Here is an 18,709-nt window from a genome sequence, read left to right as displayed (position 1 = left end):
GGTCTTCGGATAATATCAATGACAAACTAAGACATATCGATTCTGATCGGATATGAATGTCACAGAAAAGGGTTATTGAGATGTCTGGCCAGCGCTGCTTTCTTCCAAATTTGGACCCAGATACTCTTGCACCCAATCATAATATCCTATAATAATGATAGAGTGCTCCAGTGTGTGGACCTCCTGATCAGCGTGTAGCGTATAAAAACAATTCCTTCGTCCAAGCTCTCTGCGCAGTGTTTTTTTTGGGCATATATGACCTAGGCACGACATTGCAAAACACCTGCTTCGCGGGCACCAACTAAATTTCCTCAAAATTTACAAGAACCTTGAGACCTCATGGCTGAATTTCCCCTTGGCTCATTGGCAACTGAAGTCAAAGAAGCACTTGACCGAGCTGCGAACTACTCACACCATCGCCAACATGAGGATGGTCATTGGTGTGGTGAACTGAAGTCAAACGCCACCATCACGGCAGAATATGTCATGCTTCGCCAAGCATTGGGCCTGGACATGGATTCAGATCGCAATGAATTGATCTCTTGGTTCCTGTCAGAACAAAACCAGGACGGATCATGGTCACTCGCTCCGGGACATTCAGGTGAAATCTCGACCTCAGTGGAGGCCTACTTTGCATTGAAAATTCTCGGCGTCCAGCCAGACACAGGGTTTATGCAGAAAGCCCGATCTTTCATCGTCTCTAGCGGTGGAATCGCCAAGGTGCGCATCTTCACGCGTATCTATTTGGCGACGTTTGGTCTGTTCCCTTGGGGTGCAGTGCCAGAACTTCCAGCGGAGTTAATAATGATGCCAGATGCTGCGTTCATCAGTATATATCGGTTAGCGTCTTGGGCTCGCAGCACTATTGTGCCCCTTCTCATCATTTCACATCATCGTCCTGTATACCCTTTACCAAATGGCAAGTCGGAGACAAATGATTTCTTGGATGAGCTATGGGATAACCCAGCAAAGAAGAACGTGCCCTACTCTCCCTCATTTTGGGAACTAGTGAAATCTGACGCGGTCGCCTCCACGTTCGTTGTGATTGATGGCATTCTTCACATGCTCGGCGGCCTGCGTAGTTCTCCAACACGGTCCCGCGCCCGCGGACAATGCATCGATTGGATTTTACAACATCAAGAGGCCGAAGGTGACTGGGCTGGGATCTTCCCACCCATGCATACCGGCGTTATTGCGTTATGCCTTGAAGGATACGCGCTTGATGATATCCCAGTCAAGAGAGGACTTCAAGCAATTGAAAGGTTTTCATGGTCTGACAAACGCGGTAAAAGAGTACAGGCCTGTGTCTCTCCCGTGTGGGATACAATCCTGAGTACCATTGGACTCTGCGATGCCAATATGGTCTCTGACCACACCGCGCGCGCCATGAAATGGGTCAAAGACCGCCAGCTGTGCGGGCCAGAGGGTGATTGGCGAGTTTACAAGCCGAACATCACCGCAGGAGGATTCAGCTTCGAGTACTTTAACCGGTGGTATCCAGATGTGGATGACACTGCAGCTGCAATTTTGGCCATGATTAAGCAAGATCCCGAATTGGCGGACTCTCGCGCTTCTATTGTCAAGGCAGTGCAATGGATCATCGGCATGCAGAACAATGATGGTGGATGGGGAGCGTTCGATATTCATAATGATCGGTTGTTTTTGAACAAAATTCCTTTCAGTGATATGGAGGCCTTATGCGATCCCTCTACGGCAGATGTCACAGGACGAATCCTTGAGGCATTCGGCCTCCTTTTCCAACGTCCCCACAACTTGCCATTCGATCTTATCAACGATATGAAACTCGCCTGCGACCACGCCATCCATTATCTGCTCATAACACAAGAACAAAACGGTTCCTGGTATGGTAGATGGGGAGCAAACTACATCTACGGCACTAGCAACGTGGTTTGTGGATTGGCCCTCTTTTCGGCTTGGGAGGCGGAGACAAGCCACGTGGGTAATTCCCTAGATCGTGCAATCTCCTGGCTGAGAAATGTCCAAAACCCAGATGGTGGATGGGGAGAGACGCTGTTGTCTTACAGAAAGCCCGAGTTGGGCGGTCAGGGGTCTTCTACTGCTTCACAAACAGGGTGGGCGCTGATGGCGCTCCTCGCTCGCAGCTCGTCTCATCAAAAGTCGATTCAAATAGGGGTAGGATATTTGTTGCGGACACAGACGCTATCTGACCGTCCTGGTGAAGCTTCATGGCCAGAATCCCAATATACAGGGACAGGTTTCCCAAACCATTTCTACCTCGGGTATAGTCTATATTCTCATTATTTTCCTATGATGGCTTTGGGAAGATATGCGCGGCTATCTTAGAAAGATCGGACAGCTTCAACAAGAGTCTCTGAGCATTTGTGTTTGGTTATTACTTTTACAAAATGTTGCTAGCACTCAAATGAAGTAGTTTGAATTGATATCTCATCCTCATCTTCGCTGCGTTGTCTATGTTCTACATTCTAGCCGTCTGTAATGAAAGTTTGCACCGAAACACTGCCTTTGAAATAGACGTAGGTATGAGTAGATAGAAGGGCATTCCAATTCAGTTCTTAGGTCGATCCACCATGTACTACCTAGATAAGACTTTCTTTGCTTTACCATAAATACAGCAACACCAGAGCAACGGGGATCCCTTTGCCGGAGTAGACTTTCGAAGGGCCCATATATGCTGAGCATGAATATCTAAGGCGTACATAGAAAAGAAAAAGCAAAAGGACAAAGAGCAGTAAGAAGTTGAAGCAGCAATAGAGGAGATTTTATAGAAACACGCACGGAGATGCTAAGGAGCATTGTAAAGCTAAACCTAAATCAGCACACTAAACCGCACTGCGTAAGTCGTCGTCACCCAATAATACAGAGTATAACCAATTAGTACTCCGTACAGAGTCAAGGTCAATAAAAAAAACCCCCACATATGCGACCCAGTTATCCAATCAAAATAATGATGCGTGCCTTGATCGATCGATTATCGATATCGATATTGTGGTGGTCGGCTGCCACCAAAGATCGGCGTGGTCGGATCGCCGGAGACAAAACAATTTTCCAAACCCTAAAGTAGCGGAAACGATACGCAAGGGATTCGGAGGTCAAGCGTAACTAAGAGAGCGAGAACGAGACGAGGGATTTGCGAACAATTAACATCAGGCGGTTTAAGGCCAATAAGGCTAAAACACACATATCATGTCTGAATCATACAGTATGAGCATTATCTGGTACCCAATCATGACCACTCGTTCTTTTTCCTGCTCAGCTTGGATTGGGATGCTGCTAGGTACACGTACAATGTATATAAAAATAAATCACTAGAGGCTACAACATACATACATACTTGCATACGTACATACATATAACTACATATGTAGCTACAACGTTGTGATTATAGTGTATACTCCGTACAACGGGTAGAACGGGGCGTAGGTGGCTGACTCAAGTCAGCGGACCCAGCACAGTGGAAGGGTATAATACCCATCGACTTATTTACCAAGCGCCCGGGGTTTGCCGACCCGGGGCTTTGGGTTGCGGTGAGGGAATTTCCTGGATTCTCGTGAGATTTGAATTTTATATGGGCATTGAAACTCCTCATTTCTATTGAATTATCAATGGAATTAAAGTGTTTAGCTACATAGACAACTAGTTAAGGCTCTTTTCGTATGTTAATCGAGTTATCAATAGTTAATATTTGGGAATGACAGGCCCAGACGGACCGCGTCCCGCCCGCTTAAGCGTGGAGCTGTCGATCAAAATAACATAAAAAAAAGAATAAAAAAAGGAAAAATGAAAGGAAAAAAGATCAGAGACTCTTTCCTTATTTGATATGGACGAAGTCAATTTTGAACTCGGGTGAAACTTTGAATGTAAATGCAATGCGAGGGAAGACTTGAAGAAAGCCAAAAGGAATAAAAAAAGGAAATCTAAGGTTTTGAATGCATCTGGAATTAGTTTAGCTTATGGCCCGCCACTTTGGCTCCAGGGTTGGGAATCACTAGGGTATGCCGGGGCTTTTCTCCTCCGTACGGAGCAATATTGTATATGGTACAATCTTGTTTATATTGTTTATATTGCATACCTTAAAATGTTATATAATTAGAACCGATTTGTTCTTTAAATATTTAATTGAATTTCTCTATAATATATGAATATATCATGATCATCAATAAATTGAAAAATGCAGACAGAATAAATCGTCAAGTAGCAGAGGAGGAAAAAAAGAGCAATACATTACCAGTAGCGCATACGACAGTACTTTCCCACTTTGTACTTCTGCACCTTTCTGCTTGCGCCTAGGTTCTGCACTTCTTGCGCTTCTGCACTTCACTCCCCCCTCTTCCCCCTTCTCTTATCTTTGTCATCTTTTCCTGGCATCTTCACATATTCATCAGGCTGCTTTCTCCGCCATCCCGCCCTTCAACCTTAATTCCCACTGTGATGACCATCGTCATTTGAGTGGAGTCGGAGTGCTGCTAGCTGTACCTAAAAGCTGCACCTTTCTTCATTTCTCATCTTTCACCTCCCCAATTGCTGGGCCTTCCAGAGCTTCACCCGACCGTACGAATCGCCTGGTCGAAGCTCTCGCCAATCAAACCGACGTCACCCTCGCTCGTACTTTCGTCTTGCATATTAGCGAACGTCCATAGCTCATTTGCTCCTTTACGATTCAAACGATCTCTCGACCCCTCACAACTTCATAAACCACTCGCGACGATTGATTGTTCGCCATGTCTCACAGTTCTCACAGTCACAGAGGGTATCCCGGGTCATTTCCCGTGCCGTCACCCCCGAGAATGTATGCGACGGAAGGAGATCGAAGGATGCGATGCCTGCCTCCTTTGCGGATGCGCTCTCCACCGCTGGTGCCAGCGCCCAAACGACACAAATCCGATTCGGTCCCAGCCAGCGATGCCTCCGCATACTACTCCCACTCGGTCACCGGGAGTGAACGCGCCCGCTCACGGCAATCTTCTACCGCCATGGACCTGTACACCTTGATCAATCGAGATCCCCCAGCCGATAGCGATCCCCGGAGGAATGCTAGGTTCACCAGCATTGGGTCGGTAGCTACGCAGGCATCCCAGGTGTCGAATACGTCTCAAATATCGCGTTCATCGCCGATTATCTTCTCCGATCATAAGTAAGTCATTTCTACGGACGAGACTGTGTCCTGTGGCTGACTCTTGCTCAGAATCCCTGAAAAATACCCACCCTATAAGGAGAACGGCCGACTGTACCATAGTTATCGGAAGGGTACATATCCGCTCCCGTGCGACGAAAAAGAGCTAGACCGTCTCGATCTCTTCCACCACCTGTTTAAGGTAGCCCGGGTTGGGGATGAGTTATTCTATGCACCATTGCCATCGGATGTGAAGACCAGAGTTCTCGACCTAGGCTGTGGAACAGGGATCTGGGTCCTCGATGTCGCAGGGAAGTTTCCCAAAGCCTACGTGCGAGGCTGTGACATTGCCAAAATGCAACCACCAAAACCAGAACAACCACCACTGCTTAAAGAACCCTGGTACGCGGAGAACCACGACTTCTTTGTTCCATTCGACTTCGAGTCCCCTTGGACCTTAGGCGAGGAATCATGGGATCTGATCCATATGCAAATGGGCAGCGGTAGCGTCGCAAGCTGGATAAGCCTCTACCATCGAGTCTACAAGCACCTTAAACCTGGAGCCTGGTTCGAACAGGTCGAGATTGATTTCCGGCCGCGCTGTGAGAACGAAAACCAAAAACCCGGCAAGGCGTTGTCCACCTGGTACTCGAATCTGCAGAAAGCAACTGAAGCCACGATGCGGCCGATGGCGCATAGTTCGAAAGAAACAATTAAAAATTTGCAAGACGCTGGCTTTACAGAGATCGATCACCAAACTGTCGGACTACCTCTGAACGAATGGCATTCGGATGCAAAGGAGAAAAAGGTCGGCCGCTGGTATAATTTGGCCTTGAGTAAAAGCTTTCGCACTCTCAGCCTGGCGCCGTTCACTCGCGTTCTTGGATGGACAGTAGAGGAGATCGATGCACTTGTCGAGGAGCTCGAACACGAGATCGCCGATGAGACGACTCACACTTTTAATCTGCTGCACATTTATCAGGCGCGAAAGCCTCCTGTGCCCAATTGAGACTACTGTGTCAGCTTCGACTGGAGGTTTGGGGCTTACGAACGGTTGACGATATGCATGTGAACTTCTCTTCTTTCTTTCTTTCTTTCTTTCTTTCTTTCTTTTTTTTTTCTGGTTTTTTTCTTTCATTCTTGCGATCAGCGTGATGTTGTTGGTCATGTCTTCTTTTCTTTGCATGCTGAGCCTTGAGCCTTGCATTCATTGGCGTTTTGGGACCGAATTTTGGATCCCTAGCGGTTTTCGGCTTTCCTGTTTATACCCTGATTACCCTAGTGACGCCGTTTGCTACCCGCGGCGAGTCTGAATCGATTTCGCTCTTCTTTGTATTTATTTTTGGTTTTGTAGTCGGCTGGTAGTGGTGTTTTGGTTCGTGGATAGACCATCCTTTTGACATTTCACGGCAGTGCTGATATATGTCAACATTGCAATGTTATCGGCCACTTCCTATGGCATGGCCTCTTAGATCATTCATTGGAAAGTGTGCAGAATCAGTTGAAACATGGTAGTATGATATATTTTGGTAGTTGATTGATCCCAGTATCAAGACAACCTCCCCTCCCCAAAAGAACCAATACCCTTTAACGCCAGGCAAACCTATATTTCCAAACACCACAAATGCAAGCAAATGCAAGGCCAAGCAAAGCAGAAAAAGAAAACCTACCTCTTCCTCCTCCCCCGCCCATTAGCCTTATCCTTATCTTCCCCATTCTCCCTCGCCCCAGGCGTACGTCTCCGCATAGTCCCCGGCCCAACAGCAACAACATCCTCTCCACTATCACTGTCCTCGACGCCCAGCAAAACAGGCACATTAAAAGCCTCGATGCCATCCACATCCTCCCCTTTAACAAGATCAAGCGTAACAACATCCGGCTCCTCATCCTCCAGATCCAGCCGCCGTTGATGCACCTGCTCAGCAGGATGCACGTCGAACTCATCCTCCGCCTCCATATACTCGACGTTCTCCTCGACCTCGCCGAAATCAGGCGCCAGCGCAGACCATTTCTGCGGCGAAACAATGGACCACGTGTATATGCACCCGGACTCCAGTCCACAGGCTACCACCATCGGCCGCGAGGGATGCCATTCCACGACGCCCAGTTCTTCTTTCGGGCCCTCGAGGATCTTCACCAGAGACCCGTGGCTGCGTTCCCAGACGTAGATGTCGGGATTCATGAAGGTTGTTGCTGTGACGAATTCGCCGGTCGATGAGAACGTAACGTGGTTCCAGGAAAGGCGGTTGACGACGTCTTGGAATTTGTGCTCGACGTGTAGTTTTATAGAGGATTGCTCGAGGTCAATGCCTAGCTGTGAGAGGTCCGGCATTATGACTGTGCGGATGACGCGGTCCGAGCTGTTGACTAGTAGGTCGCGGCCATTTGAGGCTAGGCGGAGCAGGATCACAACGCCGTTGCAGAGGCGCATTGAGTGGATTGTTGTGCAGGTTTGCGTTTCGATTATGTTGATCCAGCCTTTCGAGGTGCCTGCTATTATGTGGTTGCCGAAGGCTGTGAAGATTGTTACGCAGGTGGAGTGTTTGGCGTCTTGGGCGGCTTGTTTAGCGGCTGTTGCTGGGTCGGTTTCTTCGGCGCGGAGGGGCGCGGAGGGGAGGATGCGTTTTATTGGTTTTGCGCTGGAGATGTCTACTAGCACGGGTTGGTCTTCGAAGAGTGAGGCCACGAAGAGGAGGCTGGGGGTGTTAGTTTGGGTCTAGGGGTGGGTTGGGGAGGGGAGGGCGTACTGGTTGAATGGGTGTAGTTCGGCAATGTAGACGGGGGCTTCGAATCGGACGGTGCGGACTCGCGAGCCGTCTTGGAGGTCCCAGAGTATGCATTTCCAGTCTTGGGACGAGGTGAGGAGATAGCGGCCGTCGCGGGACCAGCTGGGAGGAGGTTAGCGGGTTGTGTCGCATGTTCACTGCGAGGATATGTACCTGAGAGACTGGATTTGGCGAGTGTGACCTTGTAGTTTGCGCGCCACGCCATTCGTCTCAATATCGAAGATCACGACCGTGCCATCCACCTAGGTACATCTTAGTATTTCGGGTCTATTTGGTATTGGGTCCACGAACTCGTCCGGAGGCAAGGTAATCGCCTTTGTGATTGAAGCTCAAGCATGTCGCATGGCCGCTGCCTTTAGAATTCAGTGTCAGTTCTTGGGTTTTCTCCTTGATTGGTTGCGCACATACTCAGCTTCTCGGTCAGAGTATCTGGGTATTCCTGGGCCAAGACAAATGGGTCCACGAGTGATAAGTTCATTGCGGCGGCGTATAACGGAGCAGTGTTTTTGAAGATAAGATCCTAGCCTGTAAATGAAGCCAATTTAGGCTAGGAGAATGACTGTTGGCAAAGCATCTAGCAAATATCAGAATATCACAAACTTCACACTGGAGTTCACTTTCCGAATTATTGACAATTCACATTGAAATCATGGTTGCTTCTGCCGGATCGATATCCTTCGAATCTGGAGGAAGCTAGGGCGGTGAATAGACCCCTCTAAAATGTAGTCGTATCGATGCCTCTGGTTGATGCCTTATCTGTTGACCGCCTTTGCTTACATGACTTTCTGTTCCAAGTTTCTATGGAGGACTCAGTATAGTCTTCTCAGTGTCTTCGAAGGTTTTGTTTTCCAATTATTCTTTATAATTGGTTTGAAGGTATTTTCCCAATTTCTTTTCAACTGGAAACTCAAAGTGGTTGAAAATTTTTCAACATAAGCTATTTCCTTTTTCACGCATTATATATATCGACATCAGTGAACGATATTAAAGTACCTTGATTGGTGCGGACATACTTCGTACATATATATGGATAATGATGAATTGACTCTAATCAACTGTTATGTCAACAGTCACCTAGATAAACTCTAGATTTAGTGGTCATTGTATTACAAGTCATTTTGCCATAAAGAGGCCTTATTTCATTGACTGTCTTTGTTTACGAACAATGGTGAATGGTGTATCTAGATTTATTGAATGTATTGTTCTGAAAATGGTCGGATCATGATAACGTGTGGACCCACTGTATATTCATATTCAGAAGAAATGTAGAAAGCACTTTTCAATAGTTAAATAAAGACCTGGAAAGAAAATAAAATGTATAGAAAGATGACAATAAATTCATATTGAAGGGCGACATCAATTTTGCCCATGGCCAACACTTTGGGGAAGGTACCCGCAATTCTGCCAAGGCGGTCAGCTACAGTTTAGACGGCTACCTTCGTGCTGGGAAAACTCAAGCCCCATCACATTGAGGCAACCTCAGAACATCTCCCTTTCATCCTTCCGACCATCCACCATCACCTCCCCCAACACAGGAGATCGCCCACAGCACCGCGATACTTCTTCTTGACGACCCGAACGTGCTCACCATTGCTGCGCGCGCCTTTTCCCTCTCTTTTTCTGCTCCGTGACGTCCGACCACCAGGTCGCCGGCGCCCTCGTGGCAAGGGCTGCCAAAGGCCTCAGCCGGCCAGCTGCTTCCACATCACCTTCTTTTCATCGTCGCTACGTGTAAACTCGACTTTCAGCTTATCAGCACGTCTGTCACTTCAACTTTTGCGACGTTTACGACTCGAGCTCCCTCTTTAATACCGGTTTCACATATTCGCCTGATCGGTCCTCTCCGCGTTTTTTTCATCTCCGTTTATCACGAATTCGAGCCAATATGTCGAACGTTTTCTTCCCATACTCCAAGGCGCCTTTGCGCACCATCAAGGAGATCCAGTTCGGTCTCTTCGCTCCCGAGGAGATCAAGCGCATGAGTGTGGTCCACATCGAGTACCCGGAAACAATGGTGAGTAAAGTTAGGTTTTCTGCTGTCGTATACTCATTCAGAAAACTTTTTCTGGGGTTTGCGCCACTTATCGGATTACTAACAACGCGATAGGACGATCAACGTCAACGGCCTCGGACAAAGGGTATCAATGACCCGCGACTCGGTACAATCGACCGCCAATACAACTGCGAGACTTGCGAAGAAGGTCCCAAAGAATGCCCAGGGCATTTTGGCCACATCGAGCTTGCTTGTCCGGTGTTTCACATTGGTACGTTTTGCCTCGGGCTTCTTTCGTCTTTTCTGCTCTTACTGACTTTTCACTTAAATTCAGGTTTCTTGACCAAAATTAAGAAGCTGCTAGAGACTGTCTGCCACAACTGTGGAAAGATCAAGGCCAACACGGTTAGTCATCCCTACCGGGATGGCAAATCTTGACTGGTACATTTTGCTGACATGAAATGAAATTCAGGCCGATTCTAAATTCCTCGAAGCCCTCCGATTCCGTGATCCCAAGCGGCGATTTGACGCCATCTGGCGACTTTCCAAGGATGTCTTGGTTTGTGAGGCCGACGCGCCTGCCGATGACGAAGAGTTTTCGAAGGACTCACAGAAGGGCCGCTCCCACGGTGGCTGCGGTAATGCCCAGCCTACTGTTCGGAAAGAAGGAATTTGCCTGGTCGGAACATGGAAGCCCAGCAAGGCTATGATGGAGGACGAGATGGCACAGCCCGAGAAGAAGGTTATCACTCCCGCGATGGCGTTGAACATCTTCCGGAACATCTCCATCGAAGATGTGCGCATTATGGGCCTTAGCAACGACTACGCTCGCCCCGAATGGATGGTTCTCACCGTTCTGCCCGTTCCACCTCCCACTGTCCGCCCCAGTGTTGTCATGGGGGCTACCAGCGGCGCCCGCGGTGAAGATGATCTGACCTACAAGCTTGCCGAAATCGTTCGTGCCAACCAGAATGTTCAGCGATGTGAGCAGGAAGGTGCACCTGAGCACGTCATTCGTGAATTCGAGTCCTTGCTACAATACCACATCGCTACCTACATGGACAACGATATTGCTGGACAGCCGACTGCTATGCAAAAAGGAAACCGTCCCGTCAAGGCGCTCCGCAGTCGATTGAAGGGTAAGGAGGGCCGTCTTCGTCAGAACTTGATGGGAAAGCGTGTCGATTTCTCCGCTCGTACCGTCATCACTGGTGACCCTAACCTGTCGCTCGATGAAGTTGGTGTTCCCTACTCGACTGCCCGTATTTTGACCTACCCCGAAGTTGTTACACCTTACAACATCGAGAAGCTCCAAAAGTTGGTCGCCAACGGACCTAACATCCACCCTGGTGCACGCTACATTGTCCGTGACAACGGCGAGCGTATCGATCTTCGTCACGCCAAGCGTGCAGGTGCTCAGCAGCTCCTTTATGGCTGGAAGGTCGAGCGCCATCTCGACAACGGTGATTACATTCTTTTCAACCGTCAACCCTCTCTGCACAAGGAGTCCATGATGGGTCACCGTGTCCGTGTTATGCCCTTCTCCACATTCCGAATGAACTTGTCTGTGACCAGTCCCTACAACGCTGATTTCGATGGTGACGAGATGAATTTGCACGTTCCCCAGGGCGAAGAGGCTCGTGCCGAGCTGGCCGAGCTCACTCTGGTTCCGAAGAACATTGTTTCTCCCCAACGTAACGGTCCTCTGATGGGTATCGTGCAGGACACCCTGTGTGGTATCTACAAGATTTGCCGTCGAGATACTTTCCTCAACAAGGACCAAGTTATGAACCTCATGCTCTGGGTTCCTGACTGGGATGGCGCTATTCCCCCTCCGGCTATCCTGAAGCCCCGGCCCCGTTGGACCGGAAAGCAGATGATCAGCATGGCTTTCCCCTCGGGTTTGAATCTTCTGCGTGTGGATAAGGATGGTTCCCCGTTGGCCGAGAAATTCAGTCCCCTCAGTGATGGTGGTCTCTTAATTCACGGTGGACAGCTCATGTACGGCATGCTTTCCAAGAAGACTGTCGGTGCCAGTGGTGGTGGTGTTATCCACACCATCTTCAACGAGTATGGCCCTGACACTTGTGTTAAATTCTTCAATGGTGCCCAGGCCATTGTTGGATACTGGCTACTTCACAACGGTTTCAGTATCGGTATTGGTGACACTATTCCTGACCAATTGACCATCAACAAAATTGAGGAAGCCGTGCGCAACCGAAAGCAGGAAGTCGAGACAATTACTGCCAGCGCTACTGAGAACACACTGGAGGCTCTCCCCGGTATGAACGTCCGTGAGACATTCGAGAGCAAGGTCTCTCGCGCTCTGAACAACGCTCGTGACGAAGCTGGTGATGCTACCGAGAAGAGTTTGAAGGATTTGAACAACGCCATTCAGATGGCCCGTTCCGGTTCCAAGGGTTCCGCAATCAACATTTCGCAGATGACTGCTCTCGTTGGACAGCAGTCCGTGGAAGGAAAGCGTATTCCATTCGGTTTCAAGTACCGTACCTTGCCGCACTTCACAAAGGACGATTACTCTCCCGAGTCTCGTGGTTTCGTCGAAAACTCGTACCTCCGTGGTCTCACTCCAACCGAGTTCTTCTTCCACGCCATGGCTGGTCGTGAGGGTTTGATTGATACTGCTGTCAAGACTGCCGAGACTGGTTACATTCAGCGTAAGCTGGTCAAGGCCCTTGAAGAAGTGATGGTTAAGTACGATGGCACTGTTCGCAATTCTCTCGGTGATATTATTCAGTTCATCTATGGAGAGGATGGTCTCGATGGTGCCCACATTGAGAACCAGCGTGTCGATCACATCAAATGCTCCGATGAGAAGCTCCGCGAGCGTTTCCGTGTTGATGTCATGGATCCCGAGCGTACTCTTGGCCCTGAGGTTCTGGAGCAAGCAAATGAGATTGCTGGCGACATGGAGGTTCAGAAATACTTCGATGAAGAATGGGAGGCTATTTTGAAGGACCGCGAGTTCCTTCGAACCGTGGTCAAGGAAGACGAAGAAATGATGCAACTTCCCATTAACATTCAGCGTATTCTTGAGATGGCTCGAACCACCTTCCACATTCGCGAGGGCACAATCAGTGACTTGCACCCCGCTGAGGTCATTCCTCAAGTCCAGCAGCTACTGGATCGCTTGGTGATTGTCCGCGGTGATGATGTTATTTCGCGCGAGGCCCAGGTCAACGCAACTTTGCTCTTCAAGGCGCAGCTGCGCAGTCGTCTGGCTTTCCGCCGCCTTGTGACAGACTATTCGCTTAACAAATTGGCGTTCCAGCATGTGCTTGGTGCCGTTGAAAGCCGCTTCGCTCGCGCAGCAGCCAACCCTGGTGAAATGGTCGGTGTTCTTGCAGCTCAGTCTATTGGTGAACCCGCCACCCAGATGACATTGAACACTTTCCACTTTGCTGGTGTGTCTTCCAAAAACGTTACTCTTGGTGTGCCCCGTCTCAAGGAAATTCTCAACGTTGCCACGAACATCAAGACCCCCTCCATGACCGTCTACCAGCAAGGTATGGAGACCCACAACAAGGAGGGTGCTAAGACGCTGCGTAGTCTTGTCGAGCACACTAGTCTGCGGTCCGTGACTGAGTCTACCGAGATCTACTATGACCCCGATATCCAGTCTACTGTCATCGAGAACGATAAAGACATGGTTGAGTCATACTTCATCATTCCTGAGGACACCGGCGATGATTCAGCATCGCAGTCGAAGTGGTTGCTTCGTATTGTTCTCAGCCGTCCTGCTCTTCTTGATAAGGGTCTGACTGTGCAGGATGTTGCTACCAGAATCAAAGAAGCTTACCCACGTGATATTGCAGTCATTTTCAGTGATAACAACGCGGATGAGCAAGTCATCCGTATTCGCCAGGTTCAGGACTACAAGGATGATGAAGATGAAGATGTTGAATACGACGTGACTCTCAAGAAGCTTGAGCAGCATCTGCTGGACACTTTGACTCTTCGTGGTGTCACTGGTGTCGACCGTGCTTTCATCAACGAGAAGGCCAAGGTCCGTGTTCACGAAGATGGTACACTCTTCTCAAGCAAGAGTGATACTCTTTGCAAGGAGTGGGTCCTTGAAACCAGTGGATCGTCTCTCGCTGCCGTTCTTTCAATTCCTGGTGTCGATGCTTCTCGTACATACTCTAACCAGTTTATTGAGATTTTCGAGGTCTTTGGTATCGAGGCTGCCCGTACAGCTGTGCTTCGCGAGTTGACACTTGTGCTTGCATTCGACGGATCTTATGTCAACCATCGTCACTTGGCGCTGCTGGTCGATGTTATGACAGTTCGTGGTTACTTGACTCCCGTCACCCGTCACGGTATTAACCGTGCTGACAACGGTGCCCTCATGCGTTGTTCGTTCGAAGAAACGGTCGAAATTCTACTCGAAGCTGCTGCCTTTGGAGAGCTTGACGACTGTCGTGGTGTTTCCGAAAACTTGATCCTTGGACAGATGGCGCCCGCTGGAACGGGAGAGTTCGATGTTTACCTGGACCAGAGCTTGCTGAACACAGTCGTGTCAAACAATGCACGCTACGGCCTAATGGGTGCTGTTGGTGCCAAGGATGCCATCATCCCAGATGGTGCTGCTACTCAGTACGACACTGGTTCTCCGATGGCTAGCTCACAATTCATGACTGACAGCGACGACGCTGCCCCGTTCTCACCGATGCACCAGCTTGGACAGGATAATACTGGAGGCCTCACGGAATACAACAATCCCGCCGGATTTGGTAGTGGCAGCTTTAGTCCCGGCCCTCGCAGCCCGGGCTACTCCCCAACAAGCCCCTTCAACACCAGTCCTACGTCTCCTGGATATTCGCCGTCTTCAAGCTACTCGCCAACTTCTCCCGGCATGAGCATGACCAGTCCGCGTTTCAATCCGACATCTCCTGGGTTCTCACCTGCCAGCCCGTCGTTTGCTCCCACTTCCCCAGCTTATTCGCCAACTTCACCTGCGTACGGTCAAGCGTCTCCTACGTCGCCCTCGTACTCTCCAACCTCGCCTGGGTTCTCACCCACTTCACCCAATTATAGCCCAACGTCGCCCAATTTCAGCCCGGCCTCGCCGGCCTTTAGTCCGACATCTCCAAGCTATAGTCCCACCAGTCCTGCAATTGGCGGCGCTCGGCACTTGTCCCCAACTTCCCCAACATCTCCAAAGTACACACCTACTTCGCCTGGGTGGTCTCCCACGAGCCCCCAGTCCTACTCGCCAACCTCGCCCAACTTCTCTGGTTCCCCGACTTCTCCGGCTTACAGCCCGACTTCGCCGGCTTATAGCCCCACGTCGCCACGCCAGTGAACTACGGATGAACATGGCGTGCCTGGCTCTAGGCTCGTGCTGTACAACTGTACCACCATCGAACGAACGTTCACATAACCAACAAAAAAGATCTTTTCGCGACCAACATGGGAATTGATTGATAATTTTTTTACGATATCAGGGACCGCTTTCCCTTTCAATTGTATCTGTTTTTTTCCACCTTTTTTAAACACAAATCGTACCGTATTCGGTATCAGCCTTCCTTGTTTCCCCAAGATTGTTTCCTCGTTTCGCAGGTGGACTTGACTTCCCTCCGTTGTGAACTCGAAGACTGTGCTATTCCGAACAGAACTGTGGAAACACCCGTGGACGCTGTGCGGAAGAACTGTAGATTTCGATTCCCGATGGAAGTTTCAAAGCTGCCTATTTTTTATTGCATGGAGAGCGCTTATGTGGATGTATCCTGCCTGCTTTTTTCCCGTTATGTACACAGCCTCGTTAGGGGACGAGTAGACTCAAAGAATGTTAATGACATTTCCTGTCAAATGTTGCTTGTAAATTGTAGAATTTTAGACATATGTTAACATATTGGCATAGTTATAGCATTGTAGAGTTATGCTGGATTCGTTGCAGTGATTCGCCATCGGCAGAATGAAGCTCCGTCAAGCCAAGTGGCCCGTACTTCGGAACTACATCATATCGCGTTTCCCCAGCTCCCACTCAGGCAACGACTCTTTTGCTTTTTGGGGTGTCGCAATGTGCCTCTTCTTCCGAAACTACATCCCTATCTCGCAGGCATTATGAGGACGCCGCTAGCCCAGTTTCTACCGGCCCTGCGTAAGTTCCGCCGGCAACTGCAATACGACAACGAAGGCTGACACCCCCTATCCAGTGCTATTACAGACATGCGCAGCCGGGCCTAGCCAACCGCTCACTGACCAAACAAGTTCTTCGGCGGTTGGAAATGATGATCAACATGAATTCATATTTACATCGGAGGAATCAGCATATCGACCCATGACTCGTGAGTAGAGATAGCTTCAGCGCAACCTCGTCTCGTATCCTGTTGACCGACACATCTTACTGACTATCGATTGTCTGTAGAACGAGTCGAGAATGCCTGGGATATCCTTCGCACCGCAAAGCCCACAGTCCAACAATCCGACAAGCCGCTGGGCTTACTTGGAACAGTTACACACTACGGCCGCCAAACGTTCCGCCTACTATTCATGAATGGCCCGACCACCGAGAAACTAGTGCGTAAACTTAATCCGAAGGTTGCTTCAGCGGTGGATGATTTGGTAGCAACAGCAACCGAGGACCAAGATCCAGACGCGATGTTCCTGTTGGCGGAGATGAACTTCTACGGCAACTTCTCCCACCCCCGCGACTTCAAATCTGCTTTCAGATGGTACCATGAGTTGGCATGGTTGAACGGAAACAACACAGCGCAACACATGGTCGGGTTTATGTATGCGACGGGAATTGGCGGTGCAGTTGAACGGGATCAGGCAAAGGCCCTCATGTACCATGAGTTCGCAGCTGAGACTGGAAATACCCGCTCGGAGATGACATTGGCATATCGCTACCACAGTGGTATTGGAACGCCGAAGAATTGTGACCACGCGATCTTTTATTACAAGAAGGTTGCAGATAAGGCTGTGCAGTATTACCGCTCTGGTCCGCCGGGTGGCAGTGCTCTGATTAGGGAATCCTATCGCTGGGCCGATGAGGAAGGTGGTGTCTACGGCCAAGGAGCTAGTGTGTCCAGCTCCGGTCCAAATGCAAGAGAAGCCGCCAATGCGGGCCCGGAGGCCAGTGTGGAGGACATTCTGGAATATTTGGATCTCATGTCCCGAAAGGGCGAGCTCAAGGCTACCTACACCCTGGGGAAGATGAACTTTGAGGGTGCCCGGGGCCTGCCTCGTAATTTCCGACGAGCCATGAAATACTTCAAGGTTGTCACTAAGAAGTACTGGAACAAAGATGGTTCTATCAACCCTAACCCCCAAGCCGGGCTTGACAAGCTTGCCTCTAAAGCTGCAGGACATATCGGGTTGATGTACCTCCGCGGAGAGGGAGTTGAGCAACACTACCCGACAGCCCTCACATGGTTCCGACGGGGTGTTGCGAATGGAGATTCTCTGTGCCAGCACTGGATGGGTCTGGTGTACCTCAACGGGTATGGGGTCCCCCAAGATGGCTACAAGGCCTCTGAGTATTTCAAAGCGGCTGCAGAGCAGGATCTCCCGGCGTCTGAATCGCGATTGGGAGCTCTTTTCTTGGACCAAGGTGACGTGGAAACTGCCACTCGCTATTTCGAGCTTGCTGCCCGTTGGGGCTGGATGGAAGCGTATTATTACCTCGCAGAAATGGCCAACTTTGGTGTTGGCAGACAACGTCACTGTGGAGTGGCCACCGCTTATTACAAAATGGTGGCTGAAAAAGCTGAGATCGTCCACTCAGCCTTTGCGGAGGCGAACGATGCTTACGAATCTGGCGACAAAGAAGGTGCTCTCATTGCGGCCATGATGGCAGCCGAACAAGGATATGAGAATGCACAGGCAAATGTAGCTTACCTGCTTGACGAGCATCGCTCTGTGCTATCGCTCAGTTCGGTTCTGCCCTGGGCCGAAAAGGCGCCGTCTTCTTTGCTGCGCAATGCAGCGCTTGCACTGGTTTACTGGACTCGTTCCGCCAAGCAAGCTAACATCGACTCCTTGCTCAAAATGGGCGACTACTACCTGTCTGGAACTGGCTCTATCGTTGACGCTGACAAGGCTTCAACTTGCTATCACAATGCTGCTGAAGCTCATCACAGTGCCCAGGGCTATTGGAACCTGGGCTGGATGCATGAGAATGGCGTGGCGGTCGACCAGGATTTCCACATGGCCAAGCGATATTATGACCTAGCGCTAGATCTCAGCCCCGAAGCATACCTCCCAGTCAAGCTGAGTTTGCTCAAACTCCGGGTCCGCGGATACTGGAACCGCATTACCAACGGAGACATCAATCCCATTCGTGACGAAGAAGGTAAGCATCTCCTTGTCGATTACCACAAGCGATGGATAGTATTTTCGTTTCTCCGATTTGATACTTACAAATAAATACAGAGTCAAAACCCCGTCGAACGTTTAGAGAATGGATTACAGCCTTTATCGATAACGACGAGGAGAGCTATTACGAAGACCTTTACGAACGACAGGGAGATGATGATGACTACCGAGGTTTGGAATCTGAGGGCCACGAGGATGGCTACTATGATGACCTGGATCTTGATATTGATGAAGGAATGCTCGAGGGTCTGCTCATTGTTGGTCTGGCTGCTACTTTGTTGGTATTGGTTTATTTCCGACAACAGCAACAGCAGCGCAATCGGCAGAACGAGAATGCCAACGCCCAAAATGCGAACGCAAACGCAAACGCGAATGCCAATGATCGGGGGTTTTTCCCGCAGCCTGGTGATCCTGAGTTCGCGCAATGGGTAGCAGGGGGAGTTGGTCATTGAGGCATTTCCATTTTGTTACCCA

The 18,709-nt window shown here is 49.6% G+C and overlaps 5 protein-coding genes across 5 annotated transcripts; 4 read left to right on the top strand and 1 right to left on the bottom strand.

Moving 5' to 3' along the window:
• Nucleotides 1–339: 339 nt before the first annotated feature.
• N7529_005110 (terpene cyclase/mutase family protein) lies at nt 340–2,325 on the top strand (the record flags this gene model as incomplete). Its single annotated transcript, XM_057240637.1, has 1 exon — nt 340–2,325. One exon carries the CDS (start codon nt 340–342, stop codon nt 2,323–2,325), a length of 1,986 nt encoding a protein of 661 aa, XP_057099932.1.
• Nucleotides 2,326–4,721: 2,396 nt separating this feature from the next.
• On the top strand, nt 4,722–6,122 carry N7529_005109 (class I SAM-dependent methyltransferase; the record flags this gene model as incomplete). The annotated part of the gene is made up of 2 exons (XM_057240636.1): nt 4,722–5,134; nt 5,186–6,122. The coding sequence occupies 2 exons, from the start codon at nt 4,722–4,724 to the stop codon at nt 6,120–6,122; spliced, it is 1,350 nt and encodes a 449-aa protein (XP_057099931.1).
• Nucleotides 6,123–6,779: 657 nt separating this feature from the next.
• On the bottom strand, nt 6,780–8,377 carry N7529_005108 (Set1-mediated histone H3-K4 methylation subunit Swd1; the record flags this gene model as incomplete). The annotated part of the gene is made up of 5 exons (XM_057240635.1): nt 6,780–7,809; nt 7,861–8,001; nt 8,053–8,141; nt 8,191–8,252; nt 8,308–8,377. The coding sequence occupies 5 exons, from the start codon at nt 8,375–8,377 to the stop codon at nt 6,780–6,782; spliced, it is 1,392 nt and encodes a 463-aa protein (XP_057099930.1).
• Nucleotides 8,378–9,784: 1,407 nt separating this feature from the next.
• On the top strand, nt 9,785–15,218 carry N7529_005107 (DNA-directed RNA polymerase II subunit RPB1; the record flags this gene model as incomplete). Its single annotated transcript, XM_057240634.1, has 4 exons — nt 9,785–9,913; nt 10,007–10,163; nt 10,227–10,297; nt 10,365–15,218. The coding sequence occupies 4 exons, from the start codon at nt 9,785–9,787 to the stop codon at nt 15,216–15,218; spliced, it is 5,211 nt and encodes a 1,736-aa protein (XP_057099929.1).
• A 761-nt stretch (nt 15,219–15,979) lies between these two features.
• Nucleotides 15,980–18,687, top strand: N7529_005106 (ubiquitin ligase complex subunit HRD3; the record flags this gene model as incomplete). The annotated part of the gene is made up of 3 exons (XM_057240633.1): nt 15,980–16,016; nt 16,284–18,212; nt 18,368–18,687. The coding sequence occupies 3 exons, from the start codon at nt 15,980–15,982 to the stop codon at nt 18,685–18,687; spliced, it is 2,286 nt and encodes a 761-aa protein (XP_057099928.1).
• Nucleotides 18,688–18,709: the final 22 nt, after the last annotated feature.

This window comes from Penicillium soppii, assembly GCF_028829465.1.
Source record: "Penicillium soppii strain IBT 18220 chromosome Unknown utg000004l, whole genome shotgun sequence".
NCBI lineage: Eukaryota > Fungi > Ascomycota > Eurotiomycetes > Eurotiales > Aspergillaceae > Penicillium > Penicillium soppii.
Note: the sequence above shows the minus strand (reverse complement) of the source record. Positions and strands in the feature narration are given on the sequence as shown.